This window comes from Gracilinanus agilis, chromosome 5 (assembly GCF_016433145.1).
Source record: "Gracilinanus agilis isolate LMUSP501 chromosome 5, AgileGrace, whole genome shotgun sequence".
Classification (NCBI taxonomy): domain Eukaryota; kingdom Metazoa; phylum Chordata; class Mammalia; order Didelphimorphia; family Didelphidae; genus Gracilinanus; species Gracilinanus agilis.
This window is the reverse complement of record NC_058134.1, coordinates 13,290,096-13,310,348: the sequence shown is the minus strand read 5'-3', so window position 1 is coordinate 13,310,348 and position 20,253 is coordinate 13,290,096. Positions and strand designations below refer to the sequence as shown.

General features: G+C 39.2%; 1 protein-coding gene across 1 annotated transcript in view; it reads right to left on the bottom strand.

The window, feature by feature from the left end:
• DNAH11 (dynein axonemal heavy chain 11) overlaps positions 1–20,253 on the bottom strand; it is a 306,168-nt gene that overhangs the window by 176,027 nt on the left and 109,888 nt on the right. Inside the window, exons 25-26 of the mRNA XM_044678853.1 lie at positions 11,020–11,151; positions 4,287–4,447 (exon numbers count right to left, since the gene is read on the bottom strand). Coding sequence (XP_044534788.1) covers positions 4,287–4,447; positions 11,020–11,151 — 293 coding nt within the window. The remainder of the gene's footprint in view (positions 1–4,286; positions 4,448–11,019; positions 11,152–20,253) is intronic.

The following is a 20,253-nucleotide window of genomic DNA, read 5'->3' as shown; positions in this document are numbered from 1 at the left end:
GCTCTTTGAGGGCAGGGATTATCTTTTGCTTCTTTTTGTATCCTCAGAGCATCAAGGTAGGATAGAATGTTGGATTTGAAGGCAGGAAGACTCATCTTCATGAGTTCAAATTTGGTCTCAGAAACTGATTAACTGTGTGACCCTAAGCAAGTCACTTAACCCTGTTTACCTTAGTTTCTTCATCTATAAAAAGAGCTGCAGACAGAAATGGTGAACCCCTTTCTTTGCCAGGAATGCCCCAAATCGAGTCGTGGACAGTTGGACATAAAGGAAACAATTGAACAATAACAGTATTCCTCAGTGCTTAGCACAATACCTGCAATGTAGCAGGTATTTAAAAAAATGTTTATTGATTCTAATCAGACCGTAACACAAAACCAGGGAGCCATTCCATTTTTGGAAGGTGTGACTAGTAATTCGGTGTCTAGGACAACCACCTCAAAAACCCTCGCATATCCACTTGTGAACACAATAAAAGAAGTAATAAAGACATATTCAGTTATGTGATGAGGGGTATAAATTACTATGGTTACTACATTTTACAGCCTCCAAATTGTGTTCCTTGGAAGAAAGCCCTGTTGGCTGCACCCTAGTCCTACTTCTGATGTGATGCTGAAATGCTGTAGTCATCAGCATCTTAAACAAAGAGAATCTTTAAAAAATGATTGAGAAGAATGGGATGCTTCATTTATTTCCACTATCTTCTCAAAGCAGGGACTTTGAGGCACAAATATTTTGTCACTTTGCTGCTTTCACATGCTTAGATCCTCCCTCCCAGAGTTCTTATGTAATTGATTTGCACATTCATATTCTCTATATATCTATCTGTGTACATATGATTTTCCCCAAAGTAATTATAAACTCCTCAAGGATGGAGACTCTATTTTAACCTTGTTTTTCCAGGGCTTGACACGCAGTAGGTACTTAAAAAGTGTTTATTCACTTATTGGTTGGCTACTGTCACTTGAAGCGTGTTTAAAATGTTCTCATATCTCCAAGGAAAGACTCCTAATTAGTTGGTAATTTTTAAAAGATGAGTGTTTATAAGGAAAACTCAGGCTGACACTTGGGTGATGAAATAGCTAAGAATTTCCTTTGCCAAGTTGCTAATCCATTTAGATATTTAAAATGTAACAAATATAGCAAATGAGAGCAGATTCAATTAAAATGGAATTTAGGAAACAGTTTACACAAGGTCTTGCATTTAATTGCATTACTGTAATATTATTTTTGCAGGAGAAAAAGGAAAGGGTTTAAGACAGGGGAGACACAGTAAGTCCAAAGAAAACAGAGTCATGGAAAGGGTCCTGGACCTGAGACCAGAGTCAAGGGAGCCGAGTTTGAATCTTGCCTCTTTTATTTCCTACCTTGTAAGGGTCATCCTTATAGCATTACTGCAGGATGAATGGGTTTGGGATTGGGAGGGCAGTACGAGGCACAGATGGTGCATCATGGCAAAGTTTATTTCATGACAGCTAGTATTTTATAGGGCAATGTTACATAAGCTAAAGGATTAGGTACTCTTCTTTTTACATGGACAATGGTTAGTAATGATTTACGAGCTTAGTACAATGACTTAGTTTACCTCGCTGAAGCTTAGACAGAGTTTTCTACCGGATAATAAATCAGCATGTCAGTGTGTGACCATCTAATCCAGATTCTCAGAGAATCCCTACATCAGTAGTTTCTTGGAAGGACATGCAGTTTCTACAAAGTACAACAGGGAGGGATGCAAAGGATGGGTTTTGGGGGCCTCATTGAGGAGTGCTTCATGATTGATTCTGGCCAGACCATAGCTTTGATTTTACAGGGGTCCACTCTCACTACTGGGTGCTACATTACCTTGGAAAAAGAATTTTATCCAGCCAAGCCTCAGTTTCCTTATCCACAAGCTGAAGATGTTGGAAGAGATACTATCTCTACGGTCTCCTCCAGCTCCAGGTCTAGGATCTCATGATAATAAATGTCAAAGAGGTCAGAGTTCAACAAAAAGCCCAGATCTCAAGAGACCTTGGGAAAGTCTTTAATATCTCTAGACCTTGATTTCCTTATTTGTAAAATTAGAGAGGAGGGGGCAGCACCTCCAGGTCTAGAGTCAGGAAGTCTTAACTTTCTAAGTTCAAAGCTGAGTGCCTCAGAAGGATGCTTTGGACTTATGGTGCTGGAGAAGACTTTGGAGAGTCCCTTGGACCACAAAGAGATTGAATCAGCCAGTACTTAAGGAAATTAATTCAGATTATTCACTGGAAGCTCAATATTAAAGCTGAAGCTTAAATACTTTGGCCACATAATGAGAAGACAGGACTCATTGGAAAAGACATTGATGTTGGGAAAGATTGAAGGCAAGAGGGATAGCAGAGAATGAGAGGAATAGATGGTGTCATGGAAGCAATGAATACAAGCCTGGACAGACCTTGGGAGACAGTGGAGGACAGAAGGGTCTGGCCTGCTATGGCTCATAGTCACTAAGAGTCAGGTGTTACTGAACAACTAAACAATAACAAAATGTAATGATATTTTGTAATGAAACATGGAGTGCAAGATGATGGACAGTTGTCTGTTTAGAACACAGAATGAGCTGAGACTGGCAGAAGGTGCCATGTGCAAAGACAGTTAGAAGCTCAAGTGTATAAGGAAGGATCTGAACGGAAATCTCATCTCAGTCTGGAGGTTGGGTTTTGGGAGTGGGAGGTTTGGGTTTGGTTTGGATAGGCCAGAGGTCAACTTGAATTACCAGCAACCTGCACTAAGCAATTTACAGTCTCAGACCTTGAAATGCCTTTATACCAAATAACCTGTTCCTGATTCATACTCCAAGAGCAAGCAGCAACATCTCTCAACTAAAAAACCTGATTTTGGTTGAACTATCTGGCCCTGCCAGGCTGGCAGCAGGCTATCAGCCATTGATAATTGACAAGCCTGATTACCTCCACTTCAAGTACCATCTTTCATCATTAGCTTAGATTAAGAATCTCCTGTTTCTCTCTTCCCTGTTATTTCCCTGTTACCCTCCCTAAGCCTGAAAATATTAAATCTTCAACTTACCTAAAGTGGATGTCATCTTTACCTTAGGCTTAGTGGTTATATATTTGGGATTCTGAGTGAAGAGGAGACTTATTTCAACTATAGTGAAGTAATAATTCACAGTCAATTGGCGTTATCCATACTAAGCCAGAACAGACAGTTAGAAGTAGCTGTGTAAGCCCAATCATTCTTCACTTGGCTGACTATTCTGGGACACTGTTATTCTGAAGCTGAGCTTAGCAGATTCACTACAACTATTTCTGTGGGGTCCTTTGTGTTTCACTATATCAACTTAAGTGTCACACTTAGGTATCACTCACACACACACTCAGCTTCAGCTCCTCAAAACATCAGGTCTACTTATAACAAAAATTAAGGGGTGGGATAAGGATAAAATCCTGTCATGTTCTAAGATTCTGATTCTTTGTAGTATGAACTGATTCATTATTGGTGATTCAGAGTCTGGAGGAGGGATGAGAAGGAAGAATGAGATCCACTTGAGTCCTGCCTCTTGGAAGGTGCCCATAGCCATGATCTGGCTGGACAAGATGGCTCCTTGGAAAGAATCACTGTCTGGTCAGCCTCACAGACAAATCGATAAATTTACTCTACCTTTTACAAGGCTGGATTTCCTTAATCTAAAGGTTTTCACTTTTAGAGCTTTTATAGGAATTGTCTTTCCATATCATTCTTCTTCATGTTTTCTTTTTTACCCTAAAAACAACTCCCATACCTGAACAATTCTTTCTAATATTGTTATCCTATTTCTTTTTGCCCCGCTGATTTATCTTCCAAGAGTTTCCTTTTGTCAAGAGATCAAACTGGACAGGATGACTGGGGCTTTGTCCCAGAACAGGAGATTCATAGGTCACAAATTCCCATGTAGCTCTGCTCTACCACCACTTTGGTCCATCCTGGGACCTATTTCCTTCTTTTTTTTTAGCAGCATAGAAACATCCCACTGTCCCAGAGCAGGTTTCTTCTCTCAAAGGTTATATATTCTCTTAGTTTGCTCTTCCTCCCCTATCATTGGGCAGTCTTCCAATAACCTGAAATCTGATCTGGAAAGAGGGCTCTTCTTCTCCCCAGGATCAAACTCCAGAGAATCTCCACTAGTCCCACCCTCAGGGCCGCTGCAGCCACAAAATTCATGAGTCATAAGCTTAGCCTTCTGTCCCATTCAGCATCCATCTCAAACTATTGTCACAGGGCTTCCATCCCATCCCCAGGTCTTCCCCATGATAAAAATGTGAAGGTGTTACCTGTCCGTGAGAGGAGTGATAACAAGACGAGGACCGTTTCCCAAATATTCATAAAAATATTGGAACTGAGCATCGCAGATATTGACAAAACAGTGTTTCTGAGTATCGTCCCACCGGTGCCGCAGTTGAGACAGCCATGCAAAAGCCTGGGAACTGGCGACCTAAGGATATGGCATAGGTATTCAGGGTTAGAGGGTTGGCTTTTTTTTTAAGGCAAAAGGAACTTCAAAAACAGACTCTACTGCTAGGCACATCACATCAAAAACATTCATCAATGAAAAAGTCTTATAGAGTTGTTGCAAATTAGAATCACACACAAAGAGGTGACAATTGTGGTCCAGTGGATAGAGAAGTGTCCCTAGGGTGAGGATGACCTGTGTTCAAGGCCTGTCTGGGACACATACTGACTGTGTGATCAAGGATAAGTCACTTAACTTCTCAGAGAACTAGGTGATTGTATTAGGTGTATTAGAGAGTCAATCAATCAATCAATCAATCTGCACTAATAAGACACTCATTATATGCCAGGCACATGGGAATGCAGAGAGAGATGAACACAGTCCTCCCTTCAGAGTTCACAATCATAATGAAGGAGACAATATACATAAAATATTTATACAACATAAATGGGAAGTAACCTCAGAGAGAAGCCACTGAGCACTGGGGGCCCAGGAGAGACTTCTGATGAAGGTGGGGAAACAACCTTGCATTGGTAGAGGGAGTTTCCTCATCTGCAAGTTTCCAATACTAATGAAGTCATATGCCCAAATCTTTTCTCCATCTCCCATAAAAAGTTGAGCCCATGTCATTAGAAATTGTGTAGGAGGAAGCCTTTATTTTTTTTTTTTTTTTTTTTAACCCTTAACTTCTGTGTATTGGTTCCTTGTTGGAAGAGTGGTAAGGGTGGACAATGGGGGTCAAGTGACTTGCCCAGGGTCACACAGCTGGGAAGTGTCTGAGGCTAGATTTGAACCTAGGACCTCCTGTCTCTAGGCCTGACTCTCAATCCACTGAGCTAACCAGCTGCCCCCGGAAGCCTTTATTTTAATGGAATGTTTGATTCCAGGATTCGTCATCCATTTGTTCAGATAATACTGTCCATCTTCCTCTAATGATGCTCAAAGAATTTGGCCATTTTATAAAGCTTTTCTGGGGGACTTGACACTAGGCAGGATCGGTTCAGAATCCCAGAGTTCCACCATTCCATAGCTCAAGATGACAAACTCAGTGGGAAAGTCCATACGACTCAACCCTATTAGACCTTGCAATAGGCTCACTTAATGCCTTGACTAGAGAGCTGCATTCTTTATTAGAACAGATGAAAATAATTGATCAAAAAGATTTTCAGCTTTCTTGCTGGATCCTGGTGCCTTTCAGAAGTTGCTTGACCTCTCTCACCAGAGTTATGGTTTTATGGGAAAACCGTAAAAACCGTGAAAACAGCTTATAGGCTGGCAGAGACCCAGCATCAAGGCTATATTTTAAAATAGGAAGGGAAGAAACCTGTAGATCAGTGATTCCCAAAGTGGGCGCTGCTGCCCCCTGGTGGGTGCTGCAGAGATCCAGGAGAGCGGTGATGGCCACAGGTGCATTTATCTTTCCTATTAATTGCTATTAAAATTAAAAAAAATTAATTTCCAGGGGCCTAAGTAATATTTTTTTTTTCAGAAATGGGGCGGTAGGCCAAAAAAGTTTGGGAACCACTGCTGTAGATCATCAACCTGGCAATTTCATGGCTCTCTCTAAAGGAAGAGGTAGTGTGTCACAATAGACAGAGGGCTGACCTCAAGGTAAGAAGAGCTGGCTCCAAATCCTGTGTCTGATACATGCCAGCAAGTCACTTAATGCACTAGGAGAAAGGCTTCTCATTAGAACCTTTAAGCCAGTGTGGTACCATTACAAAGCTAGAGGCAACACACACACACACACACACACACACACACACACACACACACACAATTGAGAGAATCTCATTCCAGAAAGATGGTAAATACTTAATAAATGTTTTTCATTAAATCATTTGTTCATTTATTCCATCAGAAATGAGTGTTCCCACCAAATGGAAGCAAGTAGAACGTGCAGTTATTCTATATGTAGGGAGCATTAGGGTTCGGGTATCCAGGAGACCAGGTTTCTGGGATGGGCATTTCCTCCAAGGGTGCCTCTGGTCCCCAATCCACACCCTCTCTTCTGAGGCAACTCTTGTCTAGTTTCCTATGTACTCTCTGCAGAGGATCTGCAACGATGCTGGAACTTTCCCCAGCCTTCCCAGTGTATGCAGGCTGCCCTTCTCTCACCCATCCATCATGCTACATGAGTGGACTAACTTCCTTGAATGACCCACACAAGTCATTGTTGATAATAAATTGCAGCTTTTTGTGACCTACTATGCTGACATTCATTGAGGAGGGAATTTCTTCATTTGACAATTCCCTAGAGGTAATAGGTAGGCTATCACTTTAATTTGTTGGTTTATTCCAGTGATTCCCAAACTTTTTTGGCCTCCTGGCCCCTTTCCAGAAAAAATATTCCTTAGCCCCCTGGAAATTAATCTTTTTAAAATTTTAATAGCAATTAACAGGAAAGATAAATGTACCTGTGGCCATCACCGCCTCCATGGATTGCTGCAGCACCCAGCAGGGGGTGGTAGCTCCCACTTTGGGAATCACTGGTTTATTCCATCATTTACAGTGATAAGAGTGCCTGTGGAATAACATTGATGGCTAAAAATAGATGGCCTTCTGTTCAGAGAGATGATTAGAGCTTGCTGAAAAAGTGGCGTGATTTTATCCAAACTTGTCTCTTCCTCTTCTTCAGGTTTCTAAGATGTATAAACTAATCAATCAACTCTATGGGATCCATCCACTTGGATGTCATAATATGGACATTGAACATCTCTCCCCTGCTTTGTTTTTCCAGGGTGAATTGGTTGGAAGGTGAATCTCTTCTGTTTATCTCATTCTGTTTATTACTTTGGAGGGTCTCCAACATTTAGGATTTGCTGAAATCCTTGTGAATCCATCTACAAACCTACAAGAGCCTCTTTAGAACCTCACCATCCATGGAGACTCCTTCCTTGGTTTGGGCTGCACTGGACACCCTCCACCCCAGTGACCAGCATGTTTAGCAAGGTTTGTTCCCATCATTGGGTGCTGTGATTGATATTAGTAATCAGGGAACTAGACAAAATTGTATCTGCTGTTCCATCATTCAAGGACTCTTAGCTGGTTCCACCACCATATGCATGTGATTCATCCTAGTGGATGGGAGCTCTTGGATGGTATTTTGCTCTACTAAGCCCAATGCTTTTTTACAGTCAACCACCAAAAAAGCATGATGAGATCATTTCTTCTTTGCACATGCCCAACATGGGATTGTGAGGATGTGACTTGCTGTGGAATAGCACTTGGTAGAGCCTGCCTTTTGCTCCAGAAGCCCTAGCTGTTGTCCCTCTGCTTATTATCCAGAGTCCATTCCAGTTATGCTTAGCCAGGCTTAAAACATCTGAGGCCCAGCAACATGATGGTAGAAATTTTTGCCCACGGCAAATGGTGAAGATGGTCCACTCTGATGAGCTCCCCATGGACAGAGGGCCTGCATGGGGGTCACAATCAGAAAATAGAAATTCTTTGAGGCAGGGATGAGGTGAGGAGGGAAAATGAGGCAGGATTTTGGGGGGCCAGCTAAGGCCCCATAGGCTTTAAGAATCAGAAGCAACAAAACATGGTGACTGATCCGATGGTGGGATCTAGAATGCCTCCAGTGCTGCAAACTGAGTGACTGGAAAGATGGTGGTGCCTTTAGGAGAAATCAAGACAGTTGGAGGACAAGAAAGTTTAGGAGAAAAGATGCTGAATTTCATTGGGACATGATGCGTTTCAGACACGGATGGGCCAGCCAAGGGCCAGCACTTAGCGGGCATTTGGTGATGCAGAGCTAAAGCTTAGAAGAGAGCCGAGTTCAGGGGATGCAGGTTTAGGGGCACTTCCTAGAGGTGAAGGCCCAGGTCTAGGAGGTCCCAGGATCATTCAGTTTAGTCTAGTCTCCTTTGAATGCCAACTAATGGGCAGAGGAGGCTTCCTGCAGTGTGTACAGCCTATGCATACATACACTTCAGCTAATTTGTCTTGGCTCAAGCAAGGTTTTCAGTTGTGTCCCACAGTCCATGCAGGCGAACAAACTGAGGGAACAGGAATCCCAATTGCCCTACTGTAGGCGGATGTTCAGCTGAGCTGGCTCCAAGGTCCGAGTCCTAGAATAATCACCGATTCATTAATAATACTGGTGATGGCTTAGAGAACATCCTTGTTAAATGTTCAGGTGATATAAACCAGGAGTGGCTCAAGGTGAGAATCACAAGTCACTCTGCCATTCCTGATGGGCAGAAATAGCCACAGGCGATGAGAATGAAGTACAACAAGAAGACTTTCACATGCGTTCATGTAAGGAGAAAACAAATGACCTGCAAAGATACCTTGAGGATCAGAGGTTAGGCTATGGGGGAGAAGAAAAAGATTTTGAGGTCATAGTGATTCCATGCTGAAGGAGTCAATAATGTTCTCGGCAATACTTCCACATGGAATGTCCTCTCTCTTCATCTCCATTTTGCAGGATTCTCTTTCTTCAAGGCTCAGCTCAAGGGCCACCTTGTCCATGGAGTCTTCCCTGTTCTTTCCAGTTATTCCTCTCTCCCTGCTCAAATCACTTTACTTTGCTTATCTGTGTTCATCAGCTCATTGATTGAAAGTAGGAAGAGGCATTAGCCATCTAGATCCACTCACTCATGATGAGGAACTGAGGCCAAGAGAGATGAAGGGACTTATCCAGGGACACAGAGTTGTAAATTATATATTCAGTATCTGAATTGAGGTCCTCCTACTTGAAATCCAGGCATCGTTCTCTCCTCTGATAAAATGTAAGTTCCTAGAGGGCAGGCACGGTTCATTTCTGGTTTTTTTGTCCTCAGTGTGTAGCAGAGAGACAACACTCAATAAATGCTTGTTGATGTATTTTTTTAAAGACAAGCACAGGGGCAGCTGGGGAGCTCAGTATATTGAGAGTCAGGCCTAGAGACGGGAGGTCCTAGGTTCAAATCTGGCCTCAGACACTTCCCAGCTGGGTGACCCTGGGCAAGTCACTTGACCCCCATTGCCCACCCTTACCAATCTTCCACTAAGGAGCCAATACACAGAAGTTAAGGGTTTAAAAATTAAAAAAAAAAAGACAAGCACAGGGGCAGCTGGGTAGCACAGGTGATACAGAACCAGGTTGGGCAGTCAGGAGAACTTGGGTTCAAATATAGTCTTAGACATTTCTTAGTTGTGTGGTCCTGAGCAAGTCACTTAACCACAGTGACTTTGCCTTTGCTTTCTTCTGTCTTAGAACTGATAGGAAAACAGAAGTTAAAGGTTTCAAAAAGAAGAGAAAAGAAATAACAAGCCCAATGCTGGTGTAGACATAGAAATAATATCCATAAAAAGTGATAGAATCTTCTTGGGCTCAAAGTTTAAGGTTAGTTTTTTTCATTTGAACACTTAAGAGGAAAAAAAAAGCATGAACTTGCAGAGAGAATAAAAAAGGGGCCATTAATCAAAGCAAAAAGGTTGAATAATAAGACATCCAGGAAATCAGAATGATTTATCCAAACGAAGAGCAGACAAGAGGTGACCTTGCAATGCTTTCAATTTTGCGAATGGCTCCTCCTGGCACAGGCAACCACGATGAGCTATTCTTGATGTACAGTGAGGCCAGAAAATGAGCTATATATCTGTTCCAAGGAAGATTGGAATAAACCAAAGAGAAGAATTTCCTGTTTTAGAGAGGTTAATGACAGGCATAGTAGCACAAGGATTAGACTTGGAGTCAGGAAGACCCGGGTTCAAGTCTTGCTTTGATACATATTGGTTGTGCAACCTTGGGCAAGTCACTGAATGCCTCAGTGCTTCAGGTGACTCTCTAAGACTAGAATAGGAGTGGCACGCAGGTGACAGTTTGCTTTAGGGAAAGGTTTCTGCCCTGGGAGTTCCCCATTTTTCTTGAAATTACAAGTGTGTGCAAGAAGAAGCAAAAGAGTTTGTGGTTAAACACATTTGGCAACCTCTAATTATTTGGAAGTTTTTCAATGTAAAGAAAACTTCCTAACAATTAGAGTTAACATAAAAAATGGAATGAGCTTCTTTGGAGGTGGTGAGCTCCCTTTTAGTTGAGATCTCTAACCAAAGCCAAATTGCAAACAGCTATATTGAAGAAGGAATTAGTGATTCTGGGTAGGTTGGACTCAATGGACTTTGAGGTTTTTTACATATCTGACATTCTTTGATTTGGGGGAAATAGGTACGACAAGGTGGAATAAGCTCTAAAAATGGAGGTCCAACATTACTATCAAATTGGTCTCCAGGAGCAAATCATTTGATGAGACGGCCTCTTTGGGCCCCAGATGGTTTGGGATAGTTTTGTTTTTGTTTTTACTGGCTTGCGATTCATGAGTAGGGACAATAGAGGACATTAAAAAAATACTGTGAATGGGGAAACTCCAGCGATGATCATAATTTTGTAGACCCAAATAGCATGACATTAGGGCAGCTAAAATCTCTACACTTGCAACAAAGGTGTCCCTCAGAGACTGACTCAACATGGGTTGAATCATTGAACTGAACTATTTTGCAAGGAAACAAAACTCTAGGACATGTACCCAGGCCACATTTAGATCCCCAGAGCCCTCAGACATAATTACCTTCTGAGAAACCAGCTTGGCCACAACATCCCGGGCATGGACATCAATGGTACAGATGGTCATGATCTTCTGCCGGTCTCCAGGGGTGAGCTCACCCAGCAACATGGTGATGAGGGTGTTTAGCTGAGAAACCTTAACAGAAGAAGAACATTTTATTCAATATACCCATTCCACCAACTCCATGTGAGCCATCTCTCTAAGAGATGATTTATGAATCTGCCTCCAGTTAATTTCATGGGGAAAGATGTATGAAAACAAAACAGAAAAAATGAAGGTGAGAAGAGAAGAAAAAAGAAAAGATGATGCTTTACTTGAACAGAGTAACCCTCTCAGAAAAAAAAAGGATTAATAGAAGGCCTGCCATGTGGCATTTCTATTATATCATAAGGTTGTAACTTGCCTTGCTTATATTTCTACTTTATCCTCACAACAGTCCTGTGGGGATGGTGCTATTATTATTCCCATGGTATATAATACCAAACCGGACCTCAGAGATATAATACACTTTGTCCAAGATTTAAAAAAAAAATGTAAACAGGAACAAAACTAGGGTTAGATGTGGGAATCAAACTAAGGCATCACATGAATATATTTAATCTTCCTTCTAGTATGTGCAAGGAAGTATTCATTCTATGACACTTTATTAATAGAAGGTAATAATTTATTCTACTAAAATAACAATTATGACTACTGGGAAAATCCAAATTATATAGATGACACAAGGCTTACACATTAAAGGAGTAGAAGACATTTAATATACAATTCCAGAAGGCAAAGGAGCTAGGATTACAACCAAGAAAATGCAACCAAGGAAAACTGGATATAATCATTCAAGGGGCAAAATATGCATTTAATGAAATAGAGAACTTTAAAGCATTCCTGATGAAAAGACAAGAGCTGAGTAAAAAATCTGATATTCAAATACAAGACTCAAGAGAAACATAAAAAGGTAAAGTTGAAAGAGAAATCAAAATGGACTCAATATGGTTAAAGTTTACATTTCTATATGGGAAGACGATACTTGTAACTCCCAAGAACTTTGTTATTATTAGACTGGTTCGCAGGAGTACATAGACAGAAGGCATGGGTGTGAGTTGACTATAATGGGATGATCAGAAAAACATAAGGACTAAGAAAGAGGAGGGGAGAAGGGGGAAGAGAGAGGAAGAATGGGGAAATTTTTCTTACATAAAGGAGGTGCAGAAGGAAGACTTTTTATAAAGGAGGAGAAAATGGGCATTTGGGGAACAAAGTTTGACCCTCACTCTCATTGGAATTGGTACAAAGAGGGAATAACATACACACTTAATTGGGTATAAAAATCTATTTTTCTCAACAGGGAAGTGGGAGCAAAAGGACATAAGAGAAGGGGAGAATAATAAAAGGAAGGCAAATAAAGGGAGGTCATGGTCAGGGGCAAAACAGACTTTTTTATTTTTATTTTTTTTTAAACCCTTGTACTTCGGTGTATTGTCTCATAGGTGGAAGATTGGTAAGGGTGGGCAATGGGAGTCAAGTGACTTGCCCAGGGTCACACAGCTGGGAAGTGGCTGAGGCCGGGTTTGAACCTAGGACCTCCTGTCTCTAGGCCTGACTCTCACTCCACTGAGCTACCCAGCTGCCCCCAAAACAGACTTTTAAGGGGGGGATAGTAATAAAAAAGAGAGAGAAGAATAAACAGGAAAATGATAGGAAGGAGGGAAGAACACACTAATTATAACTGTGAATGTGAAAGGGATGAATTCACCTGTAAAACAGAATTGGATAGTAGAATGGATTAGGAACTAGAATCTAACAATATGTTGTTTATTTTTTCTCCTTCAGTAATGTTTTATTTTTTTCCCAATTAAGTAAAAAAACAAATTTTTGGCATTCATTTTCTAACATTTTTAGTTTCAATTTTTTTATTCCCTTCTGTCCTTATCCCCCCCTTCCTGAGATGATAAACAATTTGATATTGCTTATACATGTGCTATCATGAAAGAAAATTTTCATATTCTTTATGTTGTGGAAGAAGACACATAAAATACGTGAAGAAAATAATGGTAAGCTTTGATCTGCATTCAGATTTCATCAGTTCTTTATCTGGAGGTAGATAGCATTTTCATCATGAGTTCTTTGGGTTCGTTGAGTTTCTCAGAATAGCTAAGTCATTCACATTTGTTCATCATACAATATTGCTGTTTTTGCATCCAGTCTTCTCCTGGTTGCGCTTACTTCACTCTGTATTATATTCACTCTGTTCATTGGAGTTTGTCCAGGATTTAAAAAAAACCCATCTTGGCCATTATTTCTTATAGTACAATAATATTCCATTAAAAGCATATACCACAATTTGTTCAGTCATTTCCCAATTAATGGACATCCCCTCAATTTTTAATTATTTGCTATGAATAATTTTGTACAAATAGGCTTAAAATTTTTTGTGTGTGTGCAGACCTAGCAGTGGTATTGCTGGATCATAGAGTATGTACAATTTCATAACTCTTTGGGCATAGTTCCAGAATGGTTGGATTAGTTCACAACTCCAACAGTATGTTGTTTAAAAGAAACATACAGAGTCAAATTAAGGCATTGGAGCAAAATCTGCTATGCTTCTGCTGAGGTACAAAAGATGGGTAGCCGTCATGATCTCAGACCAAGTAAAAATAAAAATAGACTTAATTAAGAGATAGGCAGGGAAAAAAAAAGAGATAGGCAGGGAAACTACATTTTGTTAAAAGGTACCATAGACAATGAAATAATATCAATACTGAACATACATGCAGCAAATGGTATAGCATACAAATTCTTAAAGAAAAAGTTAAATGAGTTACAAGAGGAAAAAGCAAAACTATACTAGTGAGGGACACCTCAACTTTCCCTCTCGGAGTAAGATAAATCTAAATAAACAAAAAGAAGTTAAAGATAAGAATAGAAGTTTGGAAAAAATAGATATGATAGACCTCTGGAGAAGATTATATCAGACAAGAAGAGAATATATCTTTTTCTCAGCTATACCTGGCACAAAAATTGGTCATGTATTAGGGCTTTAAAAACCTCACAAATAAATGCAGAAAGGCATAAATATAAATGTATCTTTTTCAGGTCATAATGCAATAAAATTATACTCCATGAGGGGCCATGAAGATATAGATTAAAAATTAATTGATAACTATATCATCTAATCCTAAATAATGAGTGGGTCAAATCATAGAAACAATCAGTAATTTCATAAAAGAAATTGACAACAATGAGACAACATACCAAAATTAGTGGAATACAGCCAAAGTAATAATTAGGGAAAATTTTCTTTTCCTAAATAGTTATCTCAATAATGGAAAAAGTAGATCAATGAACTGGGTATACTACATAAAAATAAACTAGAAAAAAATGAAATTACAATCACAATACCAAAATGGAAATCCTGCAAAATCAAAGGATAGATTAATACATTTGGAAGCATAAAAACTATTGACCTTATAAATAAAACTAGTAGCTGGTTTTATGAAAACAACCAAAAAATAAATAAATAAAACACTAATTTTGATGAAAAAAAAGAAAAAAACAAATTGCTAGTATTTAGAAATAAAAAGAGGGAATTTCATCACCAATGAAGATGAAATCAAAGAAGTCATTTTGCCCAATTATGTGCCAATAAATGAAAATCTGAAAATCTCAATAAAATGGACTAATATTTACACAAATATAAATTACACAGACTAACAGAAGAGGAAACAATACTTAAATAACCCTATGTTAGATAAATAAATTGACCAAGTGATAAATAAGTTCCTTAAGAAAAAAACACCAGGAGTAGATGGATTCATGAGTGAATTCTACCAAATGTTTAAATAACAATTAATTCCAATACTAAATAAACTATTTGGAAAAATAGGAAAAGAAGAATAAGAATCCTACCTATTCCTTTTATGATGCAAACATGGTACTAATTCCTAAATTAGGAAAAGCAAAAATAGTGAAAAGAAAGTATAGACAATTTCCTTATATCACAAAAAGATTTATACCAGGAATGCAGGCATAGTTCAATGTTAGGAAAAACTCTTAGCATAACTGATCATATCAATAATGAAAACAACAAAAATCACATAATTATCTCAAAAGATGCTAAGAAAGCTCTTAACAAAATGCAACACTCATTCCTACTAAAAACATTAGAAAACAGGAATCAAGAGAGCCTTTGTTAAAATGTTAAGTATCCTCTAAGCAGAACCAAGAGCAAGCATTCTCTGTAATGGGGATAAACTTGAAACCTTACTCCCAAAAATCAAGTGTAAAGCAAGAATGCCCATTATCACCACTATTCCTCGATATTGCACTAGAAGTACAAGATATAGAGATAAAACAAAAAATAAATAGAAGGATTTATAATAGGAAATAAGGAATAAAACTATTGCTCTTTGCAGACGATATCATGTTATAGAAAATCCTAGAGAATCAACTAAAAATCTCATTGAACCAATAACAACTTTAGCAAAGTTGTAAGACATAAAATAAACCCACATAAATATTAACATTTCTATGCACTACCAAAAAGAGCAGGAAGAGATAGAGAAATTCCATTTAAAATAACTGTAGACAAATAAAATACTTGAGATTCTACCTGTCAAGACAAATTCAAGAACTATATAAATGCAATCACAAAATACTTCTCACAAAAATAGACAGACGTAAACAACTGGAGAAATACTAATTGTTTGTGAGTAGGCCAAATCAATTTAAGAAAAATGACAATTCAGTGTGAATTAATTCATTGATATACTAAACTACCAAAAATGTTCTACCAGACCTCAAATGGCATTATTACAAAATAGTAATTATGAAAACAATTTGGTACTGGCTAAGAAATAGATGAGTAGATTGGTGGAGTAGATTAGGTACACAATACACAGTAGTAAATGACAATAATAATCTCATGTTTGATAAACCCAAAGATCCAAGTTTTTGGAACAAGAATTCATTATTTGAAAAAAAATTCTTGGGAAAATTGGAAAGCAGTTTGGCCAAAGCTAGGCACAGACCAATATCTTACGCTTTATACAAAGTTAAGATCAAAATGGGTAAGAGATAAAGAAAAAAAGGGGGAAAGGAACTATTTGTACAAAAATATTTATTGCAGATTTTTCAGTAGTAGCAAACAATTGGAAATTGAAGGGTTGGCCATCGGTTGGGAAATGGCTGAAGAAACAGTGGTATGGGATTGTGATGGAATAATATTGTGTTACAAGAAATGGCAAATAGGACAATTCAAAAAATCTGGACTTACATGAACTGATTCAGAGTGAAATGAGCAGAACCAGAAGAATATTGCACATAGTGACAGCAATATTTTTATGATGAACAACTGTGAATGAACTTCTTTTCTCTTTCTCCTCTTCCTCCATCACCATCACCTCCACAAAATGGGAAAATGTTTTGTCATAATTACAGAAGTAAAATCTATATCAGATTGCTTACCACCTCAGGGAGAGGGGAGGAGTGGAATGGAGGGCTGGTGGGAAGGAGAGAAAGAATTTGGAATTCAAAACTTAAAAAAAGAATGTTAAAATTGTTTTTACATGTAACTGGGGAAATATAAAATGTTATTTCAAAAAAGATCAAAATGGATACATGATTTAGACATAAGGTTTGATATCTTTAAAAAAATAAGGTGAGCATGGGAAATTTTACCTGTCAGATCTCTGGATAAAGGAAGAATTTATGAATAAACAAGAGACAGAGAGGATCATGGGAAGAAAAATGGGTAATTTTGATTACAATAAATTTTAAAGGTTTTGCACATGTGAAAATAATGCAGTCAAAATTATAAGAAAATCAGGGAAACAACTTACAGCAAGTTTTTCTGTTCTGATAAAGACCTCATTTCTCAAAAGTATAGGGAATGGAATCAAATTTATAAAAATATGTCATTTCCCAATTGATAAATGACATGATATAATTTATATTCATTTCAAAGAATGTGACCTGGTAGTTTTCAGAAGAAGAAATCAAAGCCATCTACTGTCATATGAAAAAATGCTCTAAATCGCTACTGATGAGAGAAATGTAAATAAAAATAGTTCTGAGATGCCATTTCAAATTTATAAGATTGGCTAACGTGAAAGAAAAGACAAATGACAAATGTTGGAGGGGGGATGTGGAAAAAATTGGTCCATTAATGCACTGCTGGAGGAATTCTGAACTCCTTCTGGAATTCCGACCCTTCTAAGAGAACAATTTGGAACTATGCCCAAAAGACTATAAAATTGTGCATCTCCTTTGACCCAGCAATACCATTACACAGCCTGCCTGTGTCCTAAAAAGATCAAAGAAAAAGGAAAAGGACCTACATGTACAAAAATATCTTTAGTGGCTCTTTTTGTGGTAGCAAGGAACTGGAAATTGAAGGAATGTCCATCAGCTGGGGAATGGCTGAAGAAGTTGTGGTAAGTTATTTTGTGGAATACTAGTGTGCTATTAGAAATGGCGAGCCAAATTTCAGAAAAAACTGGAAAAAATGTATATGAATTGTTGCAAAGTGAACACAAACAGTAGAACAGTGTAACAGTAATAGCAATATTGTAATGAAGTGAATAACTTAGTGAATTTTCAGTAATACCATGATCCAAAACAATCCAGAAGGGCTTATGATGAAAAATGGTCTCCACCTTAGCTAGAACTGGTGGAATCTGCATGCAGATTGAATCATAAGGTTTTTTTTTGCTTTATTTTCCTTCCTGTTTTGGCACCATGGGCAATATGGAAATACATTTCAAATGATCTCACATATATAATTTTTTACCTTCGTAAGGTTGGTAAAGGATCAGGAGGGAGGGAGAGTTTGGAACTTAAAATTTTAAAAATAATGTTAAGAATCAATAAACATTTTACTTTTTAAAAATCTGAATGATATATTATTGTTACTTCCTCAGGGAAGAGTTAGGGACCAAAGCTGCAGGACCCTCCATCTTCCAGGTGGGACATAGAGCTCTTCCTTGGCAGAGACCAGAAGTGAGCACAGCCAAAGGAAGATGGTAAAATAGCTTTACTTTTTCATACTACTTCCATTTTTACATGGACATTTGTGAAATTTCAATAGATCGCATTTGAATGTATATATAGGGAATGTGGTTGACTGGAGACAATGTACATTGGAGAGCACACTGGATTTGAAGATGTAGCATCACAGATCTAGAGCTGGAAAGGACCATAGAGGTCATCTCTCTCATTCTTCAGATAAGGAAAGAAGCTCAGGGAATTAAATGATTTTCTTTTTCTTCTTCTTCTGGGGTTAGAGTCCTTTTGTTGTTGTTCGGGCCATTTTTTCAGTCACTTGACTCTTCATGACTTTTTATGGGTTTTTCTTGGCAAATATGCTAGACTGGTTTGCCATTTCCTTCTCCAGCTCATTTTATAGATGAGGAAACTGAGGCCAACAGAGTTAAGTGACTTGCCCAGAGTCACATAGCTATTAAGTGTCTGAGGCCAGATTTGAACATAAAAGGATGATTCTTCTGACTCCAGGTCTGGCACTCTATGCACCAGGCCACCTCAGTGCCCTGGGTTAGAATCTGGCATAGCCCTTTATCTGTGAGAATGGAGGTAAATTGCCCCACTTTTTGGGTCTCAGTTCCTAAAGTCCTTCCCAGCTCTCAATTCTGAGATCCCATAACTTGACAGAAGACCACAAGGCAATACTTGGCCACTCTCATTTCTAAAATATTTAGCTTTGTGAGGTAGACTCTAGTGTAGACTGAGCCTGGCACAGTTTACATATCAGAAAGACCAGTGGTTCTTTTTTTTTAATTAATTTTTTATTTTTAGAAAACTTTCCATGGTTACATAAGTCATGTTTTTACTTTCTCCTTCACCCCCTCAATCCCCCGTACCCCCCTCCACTGTAGCTAATTCGCATTTCCACCGGTTTTAATATGTGTGGTCAGTCAAGACTTATTTACACATTTTTGATAGTTACATGGGTGTGGTCTTTTCAGGTCTACATCCCCAAGAGACCAGGAGTTCTTCAACTTTCCCTGTCCAAAGTTATCCTTAGCTGGGCACCAAGAATCCCTGGAATACTTCTTACCATGTGGCACAGTAGCCCTCACATTAATCAGCAGGGCACGAGGCTAACGGCTGCCCTATTGGAAGGCACTCAAGGAAAGAAAGGCCTAATGGGTAGAAAGTGTCTTTGGGGCTTATGGCAAATAGGGGTGAGTGCTGAGGGTGCAAGGAATTGGAGGTGAATGTACAGGCAAAACATAGTTTGGAAGGAATGATTATCCCTGATGCTTGGCTCCAGAGAACAGATCTAGGATGAACAAGTGGGAGTTATAGAAAAGTAACTTTGGGCTCAATGTCAGGACAAATTTTCCCACATCAAGAGCTGCCCAGAGGTGGCATGCCTTGCCATAAGAGGTAGAGGGTATTGCTGATCTTCAAGCAGAGAATGGATGGCCCCTTTGTGGGGGAATGTTACAGAGAGGACTGAATCAGGAATGGGTTGGACTAGACATCTACTATTGTCTAGGTGGCTCAGTGGAGAGACTGCCGGATCTGGAGTCAAGAAGACTCCTCTTTCTGAGGTCAAACCTCCAGTATTTATTGTGTGATCCTCGGCAAGTTGCTTAACCCTGTTTACCTTAGTTTTCTCATCTGTAAGATCAGCTGGAGAAGTAAATAGAAAACCACTCTATTATCTTTGCCAAGACAACCCCAAAAGGGGTCTTAAAGAACTCAACATGACTGAAAAAAAGACCAAACAAGACATTCACCCAGGTCCCTTCTAACTCTGACTATCTGGGACAGCATTAATCTATTCCAATCCAACCCAACTCAACCAAGCAAGCATTTATTAAGCACCTAATCCAGAACAAGGCACAGAGCTAAGTACTGGGACTACAACCAAGAGAGGAGCATAGCTCCTGCCCTCAAGGAGCCTTTGCCATTCTCGTCTCATAGCCAAAGTTGGCCCTGGAAGAAGTGATGAGGTTTCCACTTCCCTCATCAAGCATCCTCTCCACAGCATCCCTGAATAAGTGACCTCCTATTACTCTTTGCAGGAAGCCAGTAAGCGGAAAGTTCCTGCCCTCCTCAGCCACCCACTCTTCTCTGGAATACCTCAAACTGTTTGGGAGCTTTTCCTTGTAGTGAGTGGAGACCAGCCTCTCTGAAATTCCCACTCATCCTTCTTGCCCAGAACAGTCTTTTGGATAATAGACAAAGCCATCAGATCGCTCCACCCTCCACTCTTTT